This window comes from Corylus avellana, chromosome 7, assembly GCF_965113065.1.
Source record: "Corylus avellana chromosome 7, dhCorAvel1.hap1.2, whole genome shotgun sequence".
In the NCBI taxonomy this organism is placed as follows: Eukaryota; Viridiplantae; Streptophyta; class Magnoliopsida; order Fagales; family Betulaceae; genus Corylus; species Corylus avellana.
Window position 1 is genome coordinate 27409937 of NC_142496.1, and position 22569 is coordinate 27432505.

Here is a 22569-nt window from a genome sequence, read left to right on the forward strand (position 1 = left end):
GGTTATTTTAATGGGTTTTAGCTTCTGGGGCAACTTAATTAATTAATTAGGGATCAGTGCATGGCAATGATATATATATATATATTGATGCGGCTAGCTCTCATATGTTTTAACCTTTATTCTCCAATTATAAATATACATTTTTCCATACTATTGTGTTGAGTTAAAATATGCATGAATCATATGATTCCATTTTCTGCGAATTTGATGCATGAAATACACGTGTAACTGAATGCATTTGGTATATAGCATGTCATCATATATAATCACATCAATTTCTAATTAACCTTTTATAATATTATGTATCATCATTCTCTAGAGTTGCAAAGTTGTACTATAAATTCTTTATAAATTGATATAACAATACATATATTATAATTATTTATCACATGCCGGTTTGAATCCTCTTTCCATTTCTTTCTCCATCTCCCTCTTTCTCCCTTAGTTGAACGTATAAAAGATGAAGTATTTATTACATGGGCGGCTATAGCATTAATAAAACACCTTGGAAAATGATGGATGATCCAATCCTAGATCGAATCGCGGGAGAAATTAAGCTTCTAGAAAGTCGGTAGCTTAATTGGCCCAAAAGCAATTACCTATTATATCTGCCAGACTGCTAGTAGCATTATTCGTGTACCGTGGTGCTTGAAAATGGTTAAACTTTATCTTGCAAAGGACCCAAAAAAGAAAACATGGGCCTACGGGGAATATTAACTATTGAAAATTGGCTTAAAATTGTACTTAAGCTATAATTTTTATTGATACTCTGGTGGGGCTGGGTCGTTAGGTTATGGCTCAGTCGAATTTGAGGGAGCGCAAGCGGTTCCCACTATCTAGGCTTCTCCTATGCGGTTTCCAGCAAGTAGGCAGCTAGACGCTACTATATATGGTCATACCCAGGTAGGATAGCTACAATTAGTCTCTTCGACCTACAATTTTTTATTTATTTATAAAAAAAAATTAAAAAAAAAGAAGTTACATGAAACGTTTAAGATTGTAAAATATCAGAAAGCTTCGTCACCGACGACATCCACAGCGGCTCAGTCTATTAATACTGACTTGATAATAGTCATTTCTTTTTTGTCAACCCCACTCATCTCTCAATATTCAATGACTTGATTCTGTATTTGCTCATACATAATCGAGCCTATAGCTAGGTCGTTCCCTTCATGACTACTCAGCCATAAAGCCGCAACTCATTCAATCACATACTCGACGAACTGCACTTGATCTCATACGTGATGAACTGTGTTTGATCTCATACTCAACATAGTAGTTGGTTATAATACCAAATGATGAAGCTTCAAGTAGAACTCAAATTTAAAAATTGGCTTAAAAAGAGAATTATATTAAGATTGTCACTTAAATCATGTAAAATACTTAGGACCGTAACAACTTCCCTTCCAAAGTTTTTCCTTTGGTTTTACAAGGAACAAAAAGTTGAAGACTGATAAATAGGAATCTCCTTTTTCTTTTCTTTTTTTAATTAACCCTTTTTCATACTCTAATTTTTCGATGGATTTCCTGTTAAGGATTCTGTGTTATCTTATGGCTTTGGATGATGGGATATTTTCCATAACGTGAGAAAGAATTATAACTACAGATTCTGTAACTTTGTCTCACTCTCAAGACTCAATAAATACTACTACTATGCGGCTACATCTTAATCTTATTCAATCCATTATATTTGTGTTATTTAGTTATTTATTTATTTTTTGGTTAAGCATTTGGGCTGGGCTTGAAGTTGGGTGCAACTCACACAGAGTGGCTTGAAATTGGGCTCGAGATAGATATTAATGGGCCCAATTGAGACTCCTGGAAAACTCCAATCTCCACGCGCTCAAACTTTGCGTTTAACCACTCGCCGACCCCATTATCAAACTCGAGGCAAGTACACTCTGTCCGGCTCTCTTCTCTCTCTCTCTCTCTCTCTCTCTCTCTCTCAGGCATGGAGTCCCTGAAACCCTATGGGCCGACAAAGCCTCTTCTCTCGCTCTCCACCTTCATCCACCAGAACTGCCTCCGGCTCGGCGCCGAGCTCGCGAGCCGGCTCGACGACACAAAGCGGTTCGCCGGAACCCTAGCCAGCAACTGGCCAAAGGCACCTATCCTGCGTAACCGTCCGCCGTTTGCCTCTATTTTCCAGCCGAAGGAGGCCATGGCCGCCGTCTTGAGCTCCGACCATGTCGCCAAAACTTTAGCTGGCACAGCGGTGTACACTGTCAGCAACTCGAACAATGAGTTCGTGCTCATTTCCGATCCCAATGCAGCCAAGTCGATCGGATTGCTTTGCTTTCGCCAGGAGGACGCCGAGGCCTTCCTTGCTCAGGTCAGCGATTTTCTCTAATGTTAGGAAAGCAATAGAATTGAATAGATTGTCTCTCTCTCTTTTTCTTTTGAATTTCCATCAGTGAAATATTTTGTTCGTTGTGTAGTACGACATTTTCCCAGTAACCAAACGGAAAATTTTCTTCGTTCTGTATTGATATATTGTTGGCTCTGCTTGTCGCGATTTTCAGGTTAGAACGCGGAGAAGAGAGCTACGAAGTGAGGCTAAGGTTGTTCCCATTACTCTTGACCAGGTATTTATTTAGAGTTTAATTGAGCCTTTATTGGCAATTGGCGTAAATTTAGCGAGTTAATGGTCTTTGGGGAAACTTGTGGATTCATTCCTCAGATAAGATCATTTGTATTCACTGTTAGATTCATATTGAGTGATATGATTTTTGCTCTTCTTTTTTCTTGTTTCTACAACTTCTAGGTATATATGTTGAAGGTCGAAGGAATTGCATTCCGCTTTTTACCTGACCCAGTTCAAATAAAGAACGCATTGGAGGTTAGTTTCTCTCACCGCTCGTCTTCTAAGCCATATCGTTGCCCCTTGTTTTAGTTTGAAAGCGATTACTATTTTTAGAGAGCGATGAGTCAAACTTTTTGATGTGCACTAAGCCACTAACATGTCACATGGTCATTGGTGTCTGTAAAAGTAGACAAATAAATTAGAATCTGTTTGGCGGCAAAAGTGCGTTTTTAAGCAAAAATGCATAAAGTGTCTGTTTGGGATTAGGTTTGGAAAGAATGGCAGGGTTAGAAAACTTGGAATAATCTAAGTTTTCAAATCGCAAATAACTATTTTAAAGGGTGAACTGTGATTTTACTAAGTGTTAATTCTGTCTTTAAAAATCACCTTTTCATTTACTGTGTTTTACAATCGATATTTCAAACTGCACGTTTTGAAACTGCATTTGGTTTAACACTAAATAACTCTTTTTATTTTTAACGCCCTTTATTTTCTGCGCTAAATATTGACTTTTATCCTTTGGGGTATTTTGATAACAGCTGTGTGTTTGATCTTTTATAATGTAGCATAACAGGTCGATGATATAGTGTAATATGTGATTAACCCAAATGTCTAATTTCTTTGTACCCCCTTTCCGTGAATCTTACATGTTTGCTGTCTAAAGTAGGGCCACATACCATTACACTTGACTTCTAAAATTTCATCTTAAAAATTTATATAAAAAAGGAGAAAAAAAAAGGTGGGGCTGTCATACACACTGCAAAGACCATTGGGTTTTGGCTTGTCATGTGGACAGCAGGAAATGGGAACTTTAACAGTACAAACACTTATGCTGCAACATGTAAAAATGTTGCGGGAGAATTTCATAATTCTTGTTTATGAACATGTTGTATACATGTATTCCATTATTATGTGATTGTATTTTCGAAACCTTAAAGACTGGCTCACAATTATCTTTTGTGTGTATTAGCTCAAAGCTGCTGATTCCAAGAGTGGGTTTGATGGAGTTCCCGTTTTTCAGGTTTGTTAATCTACTTTTGAGTCTAATTTCCATCCTTAAAAGCGGAAATACAACAAACTGAGCTCTTAGGTTGGACCGTTGGATGATACTTGGAATAAATATGCGTGGCTTTTACATGCATGTGTTTGTCCATCACTCAATTGAAATATTTTGGAGGGAGTGAGTGAGGAGGAGAGAGAGAAACATGCTGAAGCAGTAGAATTGTACATGACCATACTTGCTTGCCTGTGTGTTTGGGTAGAAATTGGGCTGTTAGTTGTCCTGAATTAATTCTCCTTGCTCGGTATTGTCTAATTAGTTGCCTGTATCTACAGTCAGACCTTCTGGTTGTGAAGAAGAAAAACAAGCGTTACTGCCCAGTATATTTTACAAAGGTTGGTTTGGCCTATTGAGCTCTTTGCAGATGCTGTTATGTTTTAAGATGCAGATACGAGTATGTGATTTACTAGCAGCTGTCATTTGCTTGTTCTTATACAGGAGGATATAGAAAAAGAACTGTCAAAAGTCTCTAGGGCATCAAGAGGACCGTCGTTCTCTCAACATATTATGGTATGAAAACCTGACATTGTTTTAGCCTGCTTCTCTTTTAAGTATTTATAGCATTAACTGTGAAATCATTTTACTCAAAACGTAGCTAATGACAATAAGTGTATACATTTCAGAAGCTCAGAAGCACATTTTAAAATATTCTATGTTATATAGTTCATTTTCTGCGTTGTTTGTCAGGTGCTCCAATTTTAGCATCTTTTCTCTTTCGCCAGACATTGTGATACTTCATTCTAAAACTCTGTTTTTTGCACCAGCAGCCATTTCTGATTTCAATTGTCTTGAATTTGTTTTGTTTCAGTAATTGAAATGTGCAAGAATCCATGTTATAGCTTCGCTCTTTAAAATTGGTGACTGGTCACCAGAAAAATTGTTGGGTTGAATTTGAAAGTTCATTTTAATCCAACTAATGATATGGGCAAAGAGTTGTCAATGTTTCCACTTATGTTTGCTGGTACAAAACTTACCATGCAAGCTCTTTTTCTAGATTGGAAATCCCTTCCCGTCCTAATAAGTTGGCCTCCCTGACAGCATTGAACACTTCTTTTCCAATAAGTTTTTTGGAAGGATCCATCTGGATTAGACATCGTCCACCTATAGTGGTTTTAGCCCTGATTTCAGCACAGGATAGAAGTTGTATTTAATGATTTGTTACACATCTTCTCAAACATTACAATGTTGATTTTTGGTATTATTTCTTTTACATTAATATATTCTCATTGGTTGATTAAAATTATGTGAACAGGTTGGTAGCTTGGAAGCTGTTTTGAGAAAAATGGAGGTAATTAGACATTGCCTATACAAATTGTATGTTTAATTGATCGTTTTGAGTGTTTTTCTCTTGTATACGTCCTGTGAATTGGTTTGCACCTCTGACACTTCCAATGAATTTGCTTTACCATGTTTAATTTGTTTTGAAATACAAGAATTAAACACTGAATTGATGCCCCCCTTGACTGATGCAGATGAGCGAGAATAACTCGGGTTGGGAAGATCTAATTTTTATTCCTCCTGGCAAAAGCCACTCTCAACACATTCAAGAAGTGCTTAAAGCGTGATGCATGTGATGTGAGTTCAACTGACCATTTGAATGGATCTGGAATCTGCGAGCACAATTCATGTTATCAGGTTCATAATAAAGCAGGTCAGCCATTATGACTATCAGTAACCTGTGCGTTTGTGCTTGTGTTGCATGTTAGCGAAATAAACCCCTTGACATGTGGATAATGGAATGCAGGAAAGTCAAAGCTCCCGGAGTGTGGATGGGTATCCATTTGAAAAATATATGAGGGAGTGAACCAGCTACATGAGATCCAGTGAAGAAGGTCAGGGAAATCACAATGTTGGCACTTAAATTATGGAACTGCATGTACTTTATATGTACAGTCCGATTTATACCGATACAAATGTGCTCTTTATGTTTTAGAGCATTTATGATGCTGTTGAATTTATTTGTTTAATAGATTGGATTAGAGAAAATTCTTCCAACTCGGTTCGGAGGAAAATTCTCATCCATAAATCTCTTTTGAAGGGGCAGTTGTTGAATATCATCACAGTAAGCACATAGGGTATACGCAATTGAGTCCATACATCTCAGTTTCCTCAGCAACACATAGTTGAAATGAAATGACAATATGACAGAGTTGGCGCATGGTGAAATTTTTTGTGTCAAATGCTAATGAGGCTGGAAGTGAGATTAGGGCATTTGCTTGCCTAAATGGACTGCTATAATAGGGCCATACTTGGTTTGGCATTGCCGAATCAGTGCACAATTTGCTCGTTATGTATCTAACGTTTAGCAAAGAGATCTCACAATGAGCCGACTCGCTCGAGTATTGTCAACTCTCGCATGAGAGATCTCTAGTTTTTTCACATTGGAGTATAACTTCAGTGCTTTTAAAACGTGTCGTTTAAAAAAAAAAAAAAAAAAAAATAGTGATTTCAAAATTCATATGCGATTTTGATTTTTGAGGATGCATAAAACATTTGGTAAAGAGTAATGCTCATTTTCATGCTCATTTTACACTGTTTGATATGGCGTGGTTTAAGTGGCTTTTTTATACTTGTTTCATATTAGTTGATGTGACGTCAATTCACTTAAAACATGTTACGTTAGCAGGTGTAATAAATAAGTGTGAATAGTATCATTACTTTCTGGTAAAATCTGTAAAATAGTGTTGTTTCTAAGTAGAAGCCCTTTCCCTATTTTAGTAGAGTTTCGCTCGTAAATCTTTCGAGCGTCATAGGTTGTTGCTTTCGAGCTATCCCTTTTTGTCGAATGAGTGGAGTCAAAGAAAAGCAAGAAGTATTAGATCAACTCATTTATGGGTTTTTGAAATTTGGCCATTGATGTGAAGCCGGTTTGAGTGGAACGATTTATCTCAACCGTTAAATTGACAGTTGATATGAGACATATTTTAGTGCAACGAATTAGAGGTAGTTAGAACATTTTAAAAATCGTGTATATAAAAATAAAAATAAAAAACGCACGCCTTGCTTCCCGCGTGAATTTTTTCACAATTTTAGATCATCATTGTTTTTTGTTCAAAAAGACTCAAATGAGACATTTTTCACATTCTGCTTTAGAAATGGGCGGTTAGCAAATCGTAGGGCCACCACCTAAACCCAGAAAAAGGAAAGGGTAACTACCCAAGGAGAAAGGCCCAAAATGGATGAGACCAACAAGGAGTCGCCATCCACATGATATATATGTGTATAAAGTACAGATTATGATGATAAGGTGTAAAAAAAGCCTATTGGTCTATATTCTATAGTCTATCGAGAGAGAGAGAGAGAGAGAGAGAGAGGCGTAGCGTGAGTTCGTTTTGATGAAGAGGGTGACCAGAAGAAGATTGGGATAGTTTACCATAACATTGGCCCTGCCAGTTCGTGTTAAGCATGCCCACATATCATTTGTTTGGTGAGCGTGTGATGTGCTGATATCTAACCTAAAACCCCCTTTTTTATATATCAATTACTTTTGAATTTGATAACCAAAAGGAGGAAATGATTGGAAAAATGAAAATTGGTGGGGACTCACAATTCCGTAACGAATAAATGGGGACATTTCTTTCATGAAGTTGACCAGCCAACCAAATAGTTGTTGGCCGGCCTGTTTAGCTGCCTCTTTCAACATTCATGCCTTACAATACATCATTAGAAAAAAAAAAAAAAAAAAAAAGCCTTACAATACTTTACGTACCTAAAGTTTCTCAAGATTGTTTTATCACCCACCCCCTCTCTCTCTCTCTCTCTCTCTTAAACTACTCTCAAATTTATACCTTTTTTTATTATTAAGGATAAAGTTTTTCTCTTAACTAAGTTAAACAAAATTTCTCCAATTAAATTCAGTGAAAATCACGTGCTTTCAAGACAAATTTGAAGAAAAACTTTTCCCTTAAAAAAAAAAGTGTATTTCTCACGTATTGAGAAACACGTGACAAATTTATATACTGAATTTGAAAAAACTGATCCAATCTAGCTAATTTATATCAATCATAGACTGGGTTAAAGGAGTTTTTTTTTTTTTTTTTCTTTAACCCAGTTTGAATAAAAATTATCTTTAAAAAACATGTATTTCTCACATACTAAGGAACACGTAATATTTGTATAGAGTAAATTTGAAGAAATTCCAATCTCATTTATATTAACTTAATAGATTGATTTAAAGAAATCTTCGACGACCCAGTTTGGAGGTTTTTGTCCTTAAAAAAACATGTATTTTGCAAAGTGTTAGAAAATCGACTGAATTTAAAGAATTTCTTCGTATTTAAGTATGAGAAAAAAAATAAAAAAAATTGTCATTTTATTTCTGAGCAGGAAAACTTTGTTCCTTATATAAACATTAATGAGATAACAACCTTCCTTTTGGTCTTATTAAGATGGCCGAGGTAGCAAGCAAGGTTGTGTGGATGTGGGAGTTGGTAGGTTGGGAGAGAAGGGTAAATACGTACAAGGGTGGGTGCATAGGAAACTCTGAAAAATTGTCTAGAAATACCAGCATGCACCTAATTAATAGCATATGAAACAAAAACAAATCAATTATAATTTCTCCGACGGTTTTGTCGTCAAGCAAAGAAAACCATCACACACAAATGACACATGGAGCTCTCTAAATGGTCTGACTTTCTTAATTTGAACTTCTCACTAACATCACTCTCTAAGCTCTCTAACCACTGCATCCAAATCATCCTTTCATATCCCAATCACAATAATTTCTCTACACATTTTTCAGCGAAGGTGGTGGAGTAATTATATAGATATATATACGGGTGCCCTTTTTGAGGATCTACTACAGATTTTTGCTTAATGTGATGGAAGGATCACTTGGTCTTCAAAAGATGATGAAGGCCATCCCTTCAAAGGCTTTGGTTATCAGAATAAATATCTTCTTCCTCGCTTTCTTTCTACTGGTTTACGCAGTTCTTCTTCTGCAGCCATCTTCTTCTGTTTATTTTGAGAATGCAGCGTTGCTTGTTCGGTGTTCATTGCGCGGGTGCCATCACAAGGTAAGGTGAGCGAGCTAGCTAGCCGGTGGCCAGTGGTTTCTCTTTTTCTTTCTCCTCAAATATATATATTTCTGACGTATATTTGGATGACCCATTTGGCTGAAATTGACTTTTGCAGGCGGAGACAGGCATTAAGATGAAGAAGGTGGTCTTGGAGGAGACGGACGCCGCCATTGATTCACCAAAGCCGCCTAACGGAAACTTGAGCAAGATAGAAATGCCAAGCTTCATGAAGGAGATGCTGAGGGTGAGAGGAATGAAAATTGGGATGGTGAATATGGATGGCATGGATGTGAGTGGATGGGACATCAGCGAGATTAAACCAGTCAAATTCCAACAGGTTTCAGAGCTGTTTGAATGGAAAGATTTGTTCCCTGAATGGATAGATGAAGAGGAAGAGACTGATGTCCCAACCTGTCCCGAGGTAATTAATCGGAGGTTAAATTATTAATTATTTATTTTAAATAAAAATAAAATTATTTAATTATTTAATTTATATTGTATCAGATACCGATGCCGGAGTTTAGAAGCTATGAGAGTATGGATATGATAGTGGCTAGATTGCCATGCAAGTTTCCAGAAGAGGGTTGGGCGAGAGACGTGTCGAGGCTCCAAGTTCATCTGATAGCGGCAAATTTGGCAGTGAAGAAGGGGAAGAGGGATTGGTATGGAAAAACAAAGGTAGTGTTTTTGAGCAAGTGCAGGCCAATGATGGAGCTGTTTAGATGCAACGATTTGGTAAGAAAAGAAGGTGATTGGTGGCTTTTTGAGGCGGAGATGGGGAGATTAGAGCAGAAGGTCTCCTTGCCGGTTGGGTCTTGCAGGCTGGCTTTACCCCTCTGGGGACAAGGTATGCCTAAATTTGAATCACAGTTTTCCCAGTTGTTTGATTTCATTTCATGGCTTGCTGCTGGCATATACACCAAAAAAAAAATAAGGGTTTTGATGAAAGTATTAAAAACGCGCCAGATAGGGGTCGAACCTATGACCTTCTGCTTAGGAAACAGACGCTCTATCCACTGAGCTACAGGCGCTTTGTTGATAGGTTCAACACTTAATTTTAGTAGTAGCTGTCGTATATTACAAGATATAATAAAGCTTTTCTTAATTAGAAGAAACTAATATACTGAGCTTGTTTACGTTTTAAAAATAGAACTTTTAAGTCAAAAAGAGCGTTTGGTCATTTTTAAGCTTTTGCCAAAATTGTTTTTTGGTAATTTTTAAAAGTATTAAAAGCACTTTTAAGCTTCTCAAACGCAATTCCAAACAGGCCCTGAGTATCCAACCAATCAGCTCGGGTTAGGTCTCGCAAGCCCAAATAATTATAATGTCAATTTCTTAGATAACAACTAAGAAGATATTAGGTGTGCAATCGAGTGTATCATAATAAACAAAAGCACCTTCAACTTATCGTTATATATGTGTGTGTGTTTTGGATGATGACAGCATGGTTTGGTTGGGTGCATTATTAATGTGAAGAATGAGAAAATAGAGGAAAGCATTTGCTTGCTTTTAGTGAGTCATTTGGGAAGTGGTTGTGGTATCCTTTAATTAGCTGTGTTTCTAAGCAACCTTCCTAACTACTTCCTAGGCGCCAAAAAAGTTGCTTTCATGCATATGCATTCATTTAGAATTTGGAAACATCTACATTTATCTTCCATTTTCATGGAAATTAGGGAATTCATTAGTGGTTTTAACTAATTCTGTACCCTCAATAGTCACCATCGTCACTTTTTTAATGAAGAAGACAAGTATCAAATATCGCAAATAATTCTAAATTAATATTTTTCACTGTTAACATGTGATAAATTTGATTCAATACATTAATGTTAATTCTTTATAGAATCATTTCCATACCCTTTTTAAAGTGAAATGAAAATAAAAATGAGTGATCATTTCATAGTTTATGTTAGATTTTTACAGATCTAATGATGTATATGTTCTCATATTATTTAAAATTTATGGTATTATGTACACCGTTAAATGCAACAACACATAATTTGGTCATCTTTTAAATCGTACAGCCTTCTAGTACGTACCAATTACAACTTTTGAGTAAGAATAAAAGTCGAACAACATGCATGGCTAGCTTCTACAAAACAAGCAGTGAAAAAATTCTATATATACTGGATAACCGATGTGCATTTTCTCTCCAAAATTTCCAATGAAACTTCTATATGCTGAAAATTTACCAGTCTTGTTTATAAATCTTAAGTACAATTATAGTGTAAGTCCCGGATGATGTGACGTGTTTATAACATATCGCAGGTATCGATGAAGTGTATGACATCTCCAAGATCTTAAGCTCCACAAAGACACCGAAACGAGAGGCCTACGCCACGGTTCTACATTCCTCTGAAGGCTACGTTTGTGGAGCCATAACCCTTGCTCAAAGCCTCCTCCAAACAGGCACCAAGCGCGACCTCATCCTGCTCATAGACAATTCCATCTCCACCATTAAACGCGACGCCCTTGCCGCTGCCGGGTGGACCATCCGCCTCATCCAGCGTATTCGAAACCCTAGAGCCGAGAAGCGCACGTACAACGAGTACAACTACAGCAAGTTCCGACTTTGGCAGCTCACCGACTACGACAAGATCATATTCATCGACGCTGACATCATTGTTTTGCGTAACCTTGACCTCCTCTTCCACTTCCCTCAGATGTCGGCCACCGGCAACGACGTGTCGATCTTCAACTCCGGCATCATGGTCATCGAGCCCTCTAACTGCACGTTTCGAGTGCTCATGAAGAACAGAAAAGACATAATCTCCTACAATGGCGGCGACCAGGGTTTCCTTAACGAGATCTTCGTGTGGTGGCACAGGTTGCCCAGGAGAGTAAACTTCTTGAAGAACTTTTGGGCAAACACAACATTGGAGATGAGTGTGAAGAACGAGCTCTTTGGGGCCGATCCTCCCAAGGTTTATGCGGTACATTATCTGGGATTGAAGCCTTGGATGTGTTATAGGGACTATGATTGTAATTGGGACATAGAGGACCAACGTGTTTATGCGAGTGACGTGGCGCACCAGAGGTGGTGGAAGGTTCACGACGCCATGGATGAGAGGTTGCAAGGTTTTTGTGGGTTAACGAAGCTGAGGAGGACCAACTTAAATTGGGAAAGAAGGAAAGCTGGGAAGAAGGGGCTTCCTGATGGGCATTGGAGGATTAATGTTACAGACCCTAGGCGGTCTCATTTGATTGATTAGAATTTGTAATCATTCTAGTTTCATTTCTTCCATAGAAAGGATATTTGGGATTTTTTTTCTTTTATATTTCCACATAATTTATGTGTGAATAGGGTGTAATTACAAGACAATGCATATGAGATGTTCGAGTTATATGATCCTTTACATTTATTTTTTGCAGGGATCATAGACAAATTTCCCAAGACAATGTTGTTTTGTCCAAATACTGCTAATGCAAGTTTTATATATAATTCAAAAGAAATTCTTATGTGTACACAATTTTTATGACTCCATAGATCGAAGACATGCATGCTAGTGTTTTGATAAAATAATAATAATAATAATAATAATGTATTTCGAATATTTGACCCATCAATTTCAAAAGTGCAAAATTATGAAATATTTCAGATGCAGCATCCAAATCAAAATGAAAGTGATATAATGTTTCAATTAAAGTAACTTAATTTATGAAAAATGTTTGAGTTATTCCATTTTGTAACGAATGTCACCCCGTTAAGTAGAGTGATTATGAAAGAATTAGGGATGATGGTGGGAGAGTTGGCAAGTGATTATGAAAGGGTTGGTTGAGCAAACCTATTAATTAATTAGGTACACCCACTATATATATATAATCAAGCTAATTCCATGGCCCAAAAGGAAATGATACCACAGCCATTGCTGGTAACTTTACATAGTCAATTCTATGATATATATATATATATATATATATATATATATATAGTTCAACCACCATATATTAAGTTTATAAATATAAATTATTAGTACCAAAGAAAATAATAATATCTCCATGGGAGTCGGTAGAAGGTTGTTAAAGAAAAAACATGCGACTGAAGATCCAAATGATATTTCTCTCATTCTTATAAAAGTATTGGTGCGCATGCACGTACATGTATAAATAGACACATTATTGATAGATAGAGACATGTAAACTAAATTCTCTATGACATTTTCTGCGGTTGCTCAAAACCCAGGTACTTTGTCTTAGGATTAAGATTCTCTTTAAAGGTCCCAAGATGTAATTCAATCGGCTGGGGACCACGTTTCATAAAACATATGTCACTAGTTCGAATTCCCCCTTCCCCCTCTTTGTATAGACATGTAAAAGAAAAAAAAAATCTTTAAAGAAATTATAAATTCTCGAATTATGTGAATTTATGCCGTTTCTCTTGGATCGAACGATTTTAAAATGTTACCTATTAAAAATATGGCATGTTACAAAGATAGCCAAAAATAATTTTTCTTCCAAAAAGCTTTATTGTTTTTATTTTTGAAGAGACACGTACTTTTTTTTTTTTTTTTGACATGTCCACACAAGAGGGGGAGGAGGGATTCGAACTAGTGACCTCCGCTTCATGAGGCATGGTTTCTAACCGATTGAGCTACCTTTTGGGGACAGACATGTACTACTTTTTTAGTAAACCAAATGACAATTTTTGGCACAAAGCTTTTCTACGACATAAAGCGAAAAAGACTTGATAAAAATATACTAAATTCTCATTGGTAACATATATACAACTTTTTTTATAGGTACCATTTTCCAAGTTGTTTAAATAATTTGTTGTCTCGGTTAATAGTAATTCAGATAGCAAATGTTAAATAATTTTTATAAAATTTACATGTCTAAACAAGAAATGAATTGTCTGAAATCTATAGAGACATGCGAATTTTATAAAAGGTCTCTCATATTTACAATCTGGAATGTTAGTTCATCCAATTATTGGGAGGTTTATCCTCAAAAAAAAATAAAAATAAATAAATATCATCATTATATTTTCTAGGTGATGCAATTACCTAGAAAATCAGCATTTATATATACATGACAGCTTGAGCCCTTAGCTTTCTTTTGGTCCAAATATTATATTCAGAAAATATTGCTGCACTATGGTTGCAGAAAATATTATATTCAGAGAAAAAAAAAAAAAAAAAAAATTGGGCATTGGGTGCTAACTGCTAATATTTTATTGGTGAAGAGGATAATAACATAAAAACAAATCGTGGGCCTTACTTACTAATAACAATGATGACGCCCTAGATTTCTCATCTTAAGATAAGAAAACCTTTGGTATGTCTAACTATATATATCGTGCCATCTTATGCCCAATTCAAAGCTCAAGCAGCTTTATTCTGTTGATCATGTAATACATGAAACATTCAAAGATTTTTTTTTTTTTTTTGGTTGAACAAAAGAAAAGTAAAAGTTGAGTGTATTAAATTAGTAATTGAAGATCCAGTCCAGTCCACTTCAAAATAATCATTGAAGTGAGAATTTCCCCTTGCTCGGCTATTTTTTGGGCCTCGTTGCACATCATCTACTTAGATAGTTTGGGCATGCTGTCTCTCTTTCTCCCTCTCCTTTTGAGCTAGTTATCGTGGAGTGCACAAAGAGTTCGAGAATGGCATATATTTGAATCCTGAAATAAAAATCTTATGACCGAGTCGAATTTGAAGAAGCCTCTCACGTGTGGCTCTCGAATAACCTTTCACATCCTACTGATTAAAATTTTTTTGACTAGTGGAAATCTAAATTTGAAAATGTAACTACATCCCGCTAATTAAAAAATTGGTGACTAATATTTAGATAATTCAGTTCATTTGAAATGAAGAGCATCTTGTTCCCACTTTTGCTTATTAGATAATTAATATATTTATTGAATTATTATTTATCGCATAGTAGAGGATAATAAAGATTGAGATTCATTAGGATATCCAGTAAGTTATCTCTATTTTTAAATGAAATGAAAATAATCATTTTGCATAAAATATTTAAAATTACTTTTAAAGTTATTATGCATTTTCAACTAGTGTTATCGAAGAGCCAAACTTATCCAAAGCGCACACGTACGTTAGCACTGGTTTGCTCCACAAATCCCAAGTCCACCTTCTACAAAAATAGATTCTTCTATTCGAAGACCTTAGGATCCCACAGTCTACTTCAACTACCACAATCCATCCAACGGCCACAGTTTGTCCAACGCGTCGGTCGTGTGGTGGGGGTAAGATCTGGACCCCGCTCCCCCAACGTGGAAATGGTGAAAGGGTTATTTTGGTCATTTGACGTATCATTTGTATTCTCTCTTATCTTCCTGACCGTTTGCGCTTGTTGAAATTTCTACTTCCACGTGGCTATAAATATTCCGTGCCACAACCACAACCTTTCTTTTTAACAAAATTGGATGGGTATAATAGTCCTTTCAAACAGACGAGCGTCATTCCATTCCAAGCACCCGCGTCATTAATTAATGGGCGGTGACTTTATTCATATTTTAGCCATTTGTTTTAAAAAAGAGTTTCATATACAACGGACAGGAAAGACTCGTATTTTAGTATATATATCATATTTTGTTATTAATTTCAAATAATGTTAGGATATATTTATTATGTGACATTATATATATCGTTAAATATAATAAATAAAATTTTAATTATAAAATAACTTATTTTCATTTTAAGTATAATAAAGAGAATTTTATACAACCCTACATGCTTTTTTTTTTTTTTTTATTCGAATTAGAAAAATATATTCTAACCCAAATTAAAAGAAACTTCTGTTTTTTTTAAAAAAAATTGTAAACAAAAAAATAAAATAAAGATAACCAGCTTTTTTTCTGATTTTTTTTAATAGGATTATTGTAAACACAAATGATTAATATGAAATAATTAGATTCAAACTCATAGACTAGAAGATTATTAAATATACATGTGTGAAAGTAAAAGAATTAAATCTTAACATTAAAAAATATCTACTAATAAATATATGTAGTTATATAAGACGTTCAATAATCTAAGATATTAATTAATCTCCTCAACATTATATATTATCAAAATGATTACTTCTTAATTTTATTTTTGAGTTTTCATGTTGTAATAGTAAGAGCTGAGCATTGGATTCATTGAGATTGGGATATATGTCGATAATAATAATAATAAATGAAATATATCTTAATCCCAAACTAAACTAAGATGAATGGCTAGATTTAGTCAAAAGCCCAAAACGACTTTTCCGTTCCAATGATTCCTTTCAAAAAAAAAAGAAAAAATCCCTTTCGTGAAAACCACTAGCTGTGTTTTTTTCTTCCTCGGTGAAAACTGAAAAGAACAGGGACGACAAACAGTGAATAAGAAGAAATCGGAAGAAAAAAAAGAAAAGAAATAGAGCTTATTTTGAAGGGAGAGGAAGAGAGTCAAGTGTACAGATGGATCTAGCCTGTGGGAAGAGGTAGGCTCCACGCACTTGAACGCTCCCCGTAATTTGCTCCCTCTATTTTTAGCTCTAAAATTTTCCACCTTAATCTTCATTCCACTTACTAATTTTAATCGTTATTTACATATTTTTTTTGGTGAATCTCAGTAATTTTTGATTGTCGTCTCCGTTTGACTTCTCTGTTTCGTTTCTGGTACGTTCCTTGTTCTTCCTCTGTTTCAAATTAAGCATATAAACTGTGAAATCACCTTCCTTTTGATGCTTGAATCTTGATTGGAGCTTAGAATCTGAGTTTTGGATTAGATTTGCGGCTTTATCTGTTTTGATTATTTGTGCAATTCCGTGAGTAAGTTCGCGTTTTAGTAATTCGTCTACGAAGCATGCTTTTGTAGTTTATTTTCCATATTCCCTCGCTTTTGATTGACAAGAGTTCGTAAAACATGGAAGCTTAGTGAAAAATTGAGGCTGAAGTAGCTGCTTTAATATTTTTATAATATTTTTGTTCTTTTTTTAAACTATGAATGTTATTAATGAAACTCGGAGTTGAAATAATACGTATATTTAAAATTTTGTAAGAATTTTAATTTTTTTTCCTTATTAATTTATGAGGGATTATTGTTACCATACATAGTAATAAATATTTGTTACTTTAATAGTTTAATTGCTCTGTTGGTATGCCAAATGGCATGAGTTTATTTTCTTAGCTTTTATGAGTTGGTGAGAATGAAGATGTCATTAATTCCATTTCGAATTTATGATTTTGCATCCTGTTCAGTATTTATGATGTAGAAATAGCAATCAGTGATCTTGCAATCATTTGCACTTTCCTACTTAATCAGCCTAACAGTTGAATTAGATGGAAGAATGAAATGCAATGGTGTATGATGATGAATACTTTCCAAAACAAATGATGTATGAGGATTAACGGTACATGCACAAAACAAATGTGAACATTGGTGGTGATGCTAGTCGTCTTTCCTACGGCAGATTTTGTTCATGTATATAGGCCCTAGCATGGAAATGTGATCCAGATGTTTTTTGAACTCTGAAGGGCATATTTTGATGTGTAAAATGTCCTAAAACCTATGTCATGATTGAATTGGCATTTCTATTCATATTATGTAAATGTTGTGTGATTCTTTCTAGGCTTGATACAATGAGACTGAGGTTGACAATAAGGAAACATTAAAGATAAATAAACAAATAATATGAGAAAAATCAGGGAAATGAAACTAGATGAAGATTTACACCTTCCGCTTCAAAACTTGAGGTTAAAATCTCATAAGTACTGGTAAAAGTTTCACACCCTAGTTTCCTTTAAGGGAAGTTGGGGGCATGACAATGGTGGTATCAAAGCAAGGGCTTAGGATTTTTTACGGCCTATCAATTGGCTGCAGCCTGTATTTCTTAAATTTGTCATCGACCAGCTATTTAAGGAGTTCTGACCTCTAATAATCCTAGTCACTGAGGTGTTTAAGCTTAACTAATTGTTTTAACCCAAGCTGTGGTCATAAATTTTCAATTACCTACATCGTCGAGAATTTCATGAAAGAGGCAATGCATTTCTTGTGATTTTTTTTCCTGCTCATTTTTGCTAATTTGATTTCTGTTTACTTGGGATGCAGATACCCTTGAGGCACTCCTTACAACATTATTAGTATGGAGGATGCAGGAATTGCAGAAGCAAAGCCTCCTCAGGATGTGAAAATTGCTCAAGAGATGTCTCCTCCAGAATCCTCCTTACCCTCCCAGGATGATTGTAATTCTCATATTGAAGCTACAATAAATCCAGTTACTAATGGAAAAGTAGAACCCAACAGCCAATTGTCTGAAACTGTAGAAGATGCATCTGATGGTCCAACTCTGGGACAAGATCAGCTTCTTCCAGCAGACACTTCAGCTTCAACCTCAGCAGATAAAGTTGATAAAACAGAGACAGATCAACAGGATATGGTGTTGGCAAATTCTAAAACTGGTGGGGTAGTAGATTCTTCTGATGAACAGCAAGCTCAAGATGGGTATGCTATTGACAGTGCTCATGTTCATGTGGATGATGTGATTAAGTCTTCTACGTCCTCTCCTGATGAGGTGAAGGAATCAGAAAATGAGGACCATGTAGTGCTATCTGATGAGCATTCCTCTCCTGAGATGAGGGAATCTAAAAATGTGGTTCATGTAGTGCCATCCGATGAGCTTCCACTACCCCAAGCAAAGGTTACTGAGATTGCCGTTGAGAAACCAGCCTCCAGTGATCCTTCTAAATATGATAATCAGGTTGATGTAAACAAAGGCCATATTGATACCACAGCACCTTTTGAATCTGTCAAAGAAGCTGTTTCCAAGTTTGGAGGAATTGTTGATTGGAAAGCCCATAGAATCCAAACTGTGGAGGTATATATGTTATGCCATTTTACTATAATTACTTAATCTGCTGTGTTTTAACCATAATGACATCCTTTAAGCACCACTTTGTTCGAGTGTTTTTGGAGATCACTATGCTACATATGGTATGTTAAAAATAAGAAATATGTGATTTACTCGTGTGGTTTGGGTGGTTATGCAAGTGGCAATATATAGTGGTGGTAATGTTGCTGGTAGTGGCATGGATAGAGATGATGATGATAATAGCAATGGGGAAGGTGGATTAGATGGTACCGTTGGTGCCAATGCAGTAGTTGCGGTCATGGTGGTTATGGTAGAGGAGGTGCACATCACTCTAGAGAGACCCAAATGAGAACTTTCTGAGGACACTCGTTTTTTTGACCTCGTGTATCTCAAATATATCCTTTACGCCATAGACAAATTTCAATTTAACAGACTTCCTGATACATTCCTTGTAATTGCCGTCACTATAAAGAATATCCTAGTATTTGATTTTCTTGCTAGGTGGCTATGATATTTAGCCAGTATCAAAAAACTGGTAAGGATAGCTAAAACTGACAAAAGATAACGTTTCACTTTCCTGAGATTATGACTAGTCACTGCTCTTTTCTATTTAGTGACTTCTTAGGTGCCTTAAATTTTTAGGGCTTCTAATGAAGTTTTTTCTTGAGTCAATCTTGTGCCAAGGAATTCTGTGAGGGAGCATAGCATCTTATTTATATTCCTACATTGCAGAAATTGAAAAAAAGAAAAAAAGAGAGACAAAAGGGAAGCACAATGATTGTGTACTAACTACTAAGGTGGTATATCTGGTTGTGGTGTTAAATGGTGTGCGGTAATGTCTATAGTCATCTCAGCAGCAGTTGTGTGATTAGTTCTGCAGATGGATGGTGAGAAGTTGTTAGTAGTCATGGTGGTAGCACTTTTGTGATGATGAATCTAGGTGCTACATTTACCAGACAAAATGTTTGTTTTCTTAAAGTAATGACTTTTTAATTTGACCAGAGAGCAATAACTTTTTATTTCAACCAGACTGCACATGTTTTTTTAAGCTTTACTGAACGATTGCTCGCATGTTTAATTTTTTATGTTATGTCAGGTTTATTGTTTAATTAGGAATAACTATTGGGGAAAGGAGGATACAAACTCAATTCTTGGGTAAAGGTTCCCGTTTCTAATTATTGCTTGCTGTTAGTTTTTGCTTTCTTTGGTGATAACGTGTTTGAAACTTTTCTAGAATGCATAATGTATTGATAATCCATTTTTATCAAATTGTGATATTTGCCTCACAAGTGGAGCTTGTGACATTTCCCATTGAAAATAACTGTTAATCTCCTCTGGCTGTGCAGAGGCGCAAGCTCGTAGAACAAGAACTTGAGAAAGCACAGGAGGAGATTCCCGAGTATAAGATACAGTCGGAGATAGCTGAAGTGGCAAAAACGCAAGTGCTGAAGGAGCTGGACAGCTCCAAGAGACTCATAGAAGAACTAAAGCTGAACCTTGAAAGGGCACAGACAGAGGAGCATCAGGCAAAACAAGACTCAGAACTTGCCAAGCTCAGGGTGGAAGAGATTGAGCAAGGAATTGCTGATGAAGCTAGTGTTGCAGCCAAGGCACAGCTTGAGGTGGCTAAAGCCAGGCATATAGCTGCAGTTTCAGAGCTAAGATCTGTTAAGGAGGAGTTAGAAGCGCTGCGTAAGGAATATGCTTCTCTGGTAACTGAAAAAGATGTGGCTATGAAAAAAGCTGAAGAGGCTGTTGCCGCATCCAAGGAAGTTGAGAAGACAGTGGAAGAACTGACTATTGAGCTGATTGCCACAAAGGAGTCATTAGAGTCTGCACATGCTGCCCATTTGGAAGCAGAGGAACACAGAATAGGAGCAGCCATGGCCAGAGAGCAAGATTCTCTCTATTGGGAGAAGGAATTGAAGCAGGCAGAAGAGGAGCTTCAGAAACTTGACCAGCAAATTCTATCAGCGAAGGACCTCAAATCAAAACTTGACACTGCCTCAGCCTTGCTACTTGATTTGAAAGCTGAATTAGCAGCTTATATGGAATCAAAATTAAAAGAGGAAACTGACGAAGGAGGACACTCAAATGGTGAGCTAGAGGAATCAGCAAAGAAAACTCATAGTGATATACAAGCAGCTGTTGCTTCTGCAAAGAAAGAACTTGAAGAAGTGAAGCTCAACATAGAGAAAGCAACTGCTGACGTAAATTACTTGAAGGTGGCTGCCACATCATTAAAGTCAGAGCTTGAAACAGAGAAATCGGCTCTTGCCACCATTAGGCAAAGGGAAGGAATGGCATCAGTAGCAGTCGCATCTCTTGAAGCAGAACTAGACAGGACGAGATCAGAAATAGCTCTAGTTCAGTTGAAGGAGAAAGAAGCTAGAGAAAAAATGGTGGAGCTGCCCAAACAATTACAGCAAGCAGCACAAGAGGCTGATCAGGCCAAGTCACTTGCTCAAGTGGCTCGTGAAGAGCTGCGAAAGGCAAAGGAAGAAGCTGAGCAAGCCAAGGCTGGAGCAAGTACTGTGGAGAGTAGATTACTTGCAGCTCAAAAGGAGATAGAAGCAGCCAAGGCTTCAGAGAAGTTGGCAATAGCGGCAATAAAAGCTTTGGAAGAGAGTGAATCAGCTAGAAGCACCAATGATGTGGATTCACCTACTGGTGTAACTCTTTCTCTAGAGGAGTACTACGAGCTCAGCAAACGTGCTCATGAGGCAGAGGAGCAGGCCAACATAAGGGTGGCAGCTGCAATTTCCCAAATTGAGGTAGCTAAGGAGTCTGAGTCAAGAAGCTTAGAAAAGTTGGAAGAAGTGAATAGGCAGATGGCTGCTAGAAAGGAAACCCTGAAATTGGCATTGGATAGGGCTGAGAAGGCCAAGGAAGGGAAGTTGGGTGTAGAACAGGAGTTGAGAAAATGGAGGGCCGAACATGAACAACGACGGAAAGCTGGTGAAGCTGCTCATGGAGTAGTAAATCCCATTAAAAGCCCAAAGGCAAGTTTTGAGGGAAAGACAGAATCAAAGAACTTCAACCTGGCACCCGATGCCGTTGTTCCTGCTAATTATGGGTCAAGCCCACTGGCAAATGCGTATAGGAATACCACTGAGAGCGAGTTATCCTTAGAAGGGAAGGTTGTTGGAAAGAAAAAGAAGAGAGCATTCATTCCACGGGTTCTTATGTTTTTGGCCAAAAGAAAGCCACATACAACCAAGCCAACGTAAACTCGCCCAGCCCAGAAACTAGTATGTATGGTCTTTGTTTCTATGGCTTCCCCTCTTTCTGTTGGGTGGTTTTTCTCATAGTGACCCGAGTGTTGCAGTTGATCTCACAGGAAGTTCCTCGAATGTACATGTTGGAACCCATCAAGAAAAAAGATAACAGAAGAATGTTTACATGTTGGTGATTGTTTTCTGTATGATAACGTCAATTGGATTAGTATACTTATTCGCCAAAAGGATTGGAGGTCATAATAAGCTTCCTGTTAATGTTTGGTTGGGGAAAGACGTAATAAGATGGTTCTGTATTATAGAGGCTTGCAATGTGGAAAACCAAATCTTGTAGAAGTGTGTCAGAAAGAATCCGAGTGTATTGTTAGCTACCCTTGTGAGTATACTTTTTGTCTTGAAAATTGAAATTGTAATTTTCTCATTTAACTTCATATACAATGTGGATTGAAAAGATAATTGATATTACTTTCTGCTTATCCCAATTATGTTAGAATCTATTTGTGCCTTTCATTTGTTGGGATTTGGTTCCCAACAAGTAGTTTGGATTTGGGATATCCACAACTAAATATCCTAGAAAAATGTAGAGTAGAAATTATTTGAAGCCATGTAAGAGATGTATTTGCACATTTGAGGCCATTTCAAGTGGAAAAGGGGCAA

The 22569-nt window shown here is 36.6% G+C and overlaps 3 protein-coding genes and 1 non-coding gene across 7 annotated transcripts; 3 read left to right on the top strand and 1 right to left on the bottom strand.

The window, feature by feature from the left end:
• The first annotated feature begins 1902 nt into the window (after positions 1 to 1902).
• Positions 1903 to 5962, top strand: TIC22-IV (Tic22-like family protein). Its single transcript, XM_059598125.2, has 9 exons — positions 1903 to 2332; positions 2523 to 2585; positions 2765 to 2839; positions 3774 to 3824; positions 4139 to 4198; positions 4302 to 4373; positions 5116 to 5151; positions 5336 to 5514; positions 5608 to 5962. The coding sequence occupies exons 1-8, from the start codon at positions 1952 to 1954 to the stop codon at positions 5426 to 5428; spliced, it is 831 nt and encodes a 276-aa protein (XP_059454108.1). The 5' UTR covers positions 1903 to 1951; the 3' UTR covers positions 5429 to 5514; positions 5608 to 5962.
• A 2621-nt stretch (positions 5963 to 8583) lies between these two features.
• On the top strand, positions 8584 to 12267 carry PGSIP3 (plant glycogenin-like starch initiation protein 3). 2 transcript variants are annotated; one of them, XM_059598123.2, is made up of 4 exons: positions 8584 to 8878; positions 8997 to 9302; positions 9386 to 9728; positions 11147 to 12267. In XM_059598123.2, the coding sequence occupies exons 1-4, from the start codon at positions 8684 to 8686 to the stop codon at positions 12088 to 12090; spliced, it is 1788 nt and encodes a 595-aa protein (XP_059454106.2). In that variant the 5' UTR covers positions 8584 to 8683; the 3' UTR covers positions 12091 to 12267. The 2 variants fall into 2 exon arrangements, with proteins under 2 accessions (XP_059454106.2, XP_059454107.2); XM_059598124.2 differs by having other exon boundaries at positions 8803 to 8883.
• TRNAR-CCU (transfer RNA arginine (anticodon CCU)) lies at positions 9840 to 9912 on the bottom strand. Its single transcript has one exon. It is a non-coding gene; the product is annotated as a tRNA-Arg (tRNA).
• A 3864-nt stretch (positions 12268 to 16131) lies between the features above and the next one.
• LOC132184322 (protein WEAK CHLOROPLAST MOVEMENT UNDER BLUE LIGHT 1) lies at positions 16132 to 22388 on the top strand. 3 transcript variants are annotated; one of them, XM_059597910.2, is made up of 4 exons: positions 16132 to 16334; positions 16439 to 16484; positions 17917 to 18682; positions 20023 to 22388. In XM_059597910.2, the coding sequence occupies exons 3-4, from the start codon at positions 17951 to 17953 to the stop codon at positions 21904 to 21906; spliced, it is 2616 nt and encodes an 871-aa protein (XP_059453893.2). In that variant the 5' UTR covers positions 16132 to 16334; positions 16439 to 16484; positions 17917 to 17950; the 3' UTR covers positions 21907 to 22388. The 3 variants fall into 3 exon arrangements, with proteins under 3 accessions (XP_059453893.2, XP_059453892.2, XP_059453894.2); XM_059597909.2 differs by having other exon boundaries at positions 16132 to 16306; XM_059597911.2 differs by lacking the exon at positions 16439 to 16484 and having other exon boundaries at positions 16132 to 16306.
• Positions 22389 to 22569: the final 181 nt, after the last annotated feature.

What these genes read in the sequence shown, in the direction of transcription:
- TIC22-IV (XM_059598125.2), top strand. Translation starts at nt 1,952, where the DNA reads ATGGAGTCCCTGAAACCCTATGGGCCGACAAAGCCTCTTCTCTCGCTC. An exon ending in TTCCCATTACTCTTGACCAG is followed by an intron (nt 2,586 to 2,764) that starts GTATTTATTTAG and finishes TACAACTTCTAG; the next exon opens with GTATATATGTTGAAGGTCGA. An exon ending in AAATAAAGAACGCATTGGAG is followed by an intron (nt 2,840 to 3,773) that starts GTTAGTTTCTCT and finishes TGTGTGTATTAG; the next exon opens with CTCAAAGCTGCTGATTCCAA.
- LOC132184322 (XM_059597910.2), top strand. Translation starts at nt 17,951, where the DNA reads ATGGAGGATGCAGGAATTGCAGAAGCAAAGCCTCCTCAGGATGTGAAA. An exon ending in ATAGAATCCAAACTGTGGAG is followed by an intron (nt 18,683 to 20,022) that starts GTATATATGTTA and finishes CTGGCTGTGCAG; the next exon opens with AGGCGCAAGCTCGTAGAACA.
- PGSIP3 (XM_059598123.2), top strand. Translation starts at nt 8,684, where the DNA reads ATGGAAGGATCACTTGGTCTTCAAAAGATGATGAAGGCCATCCCTTCA. An exon ending in TGCGCGGGTGCCATCACAAG is followed by an intron (nt 8,879 to 8,996) that starts GTAAGGTGAGCG and finishes TGACTTTTGCAG; the next exon opens with GCGGAGACAGGCATTAAGAT. An exon ending in ATGTCCCAACCTGTCCCGAG is followed by an intron (nt 9,303 to 9,385) that starts GTAATTAATCGG and finishes ATATTGTATCAG; the next exon opens with ATACCGATGCCGGAGTTTAG.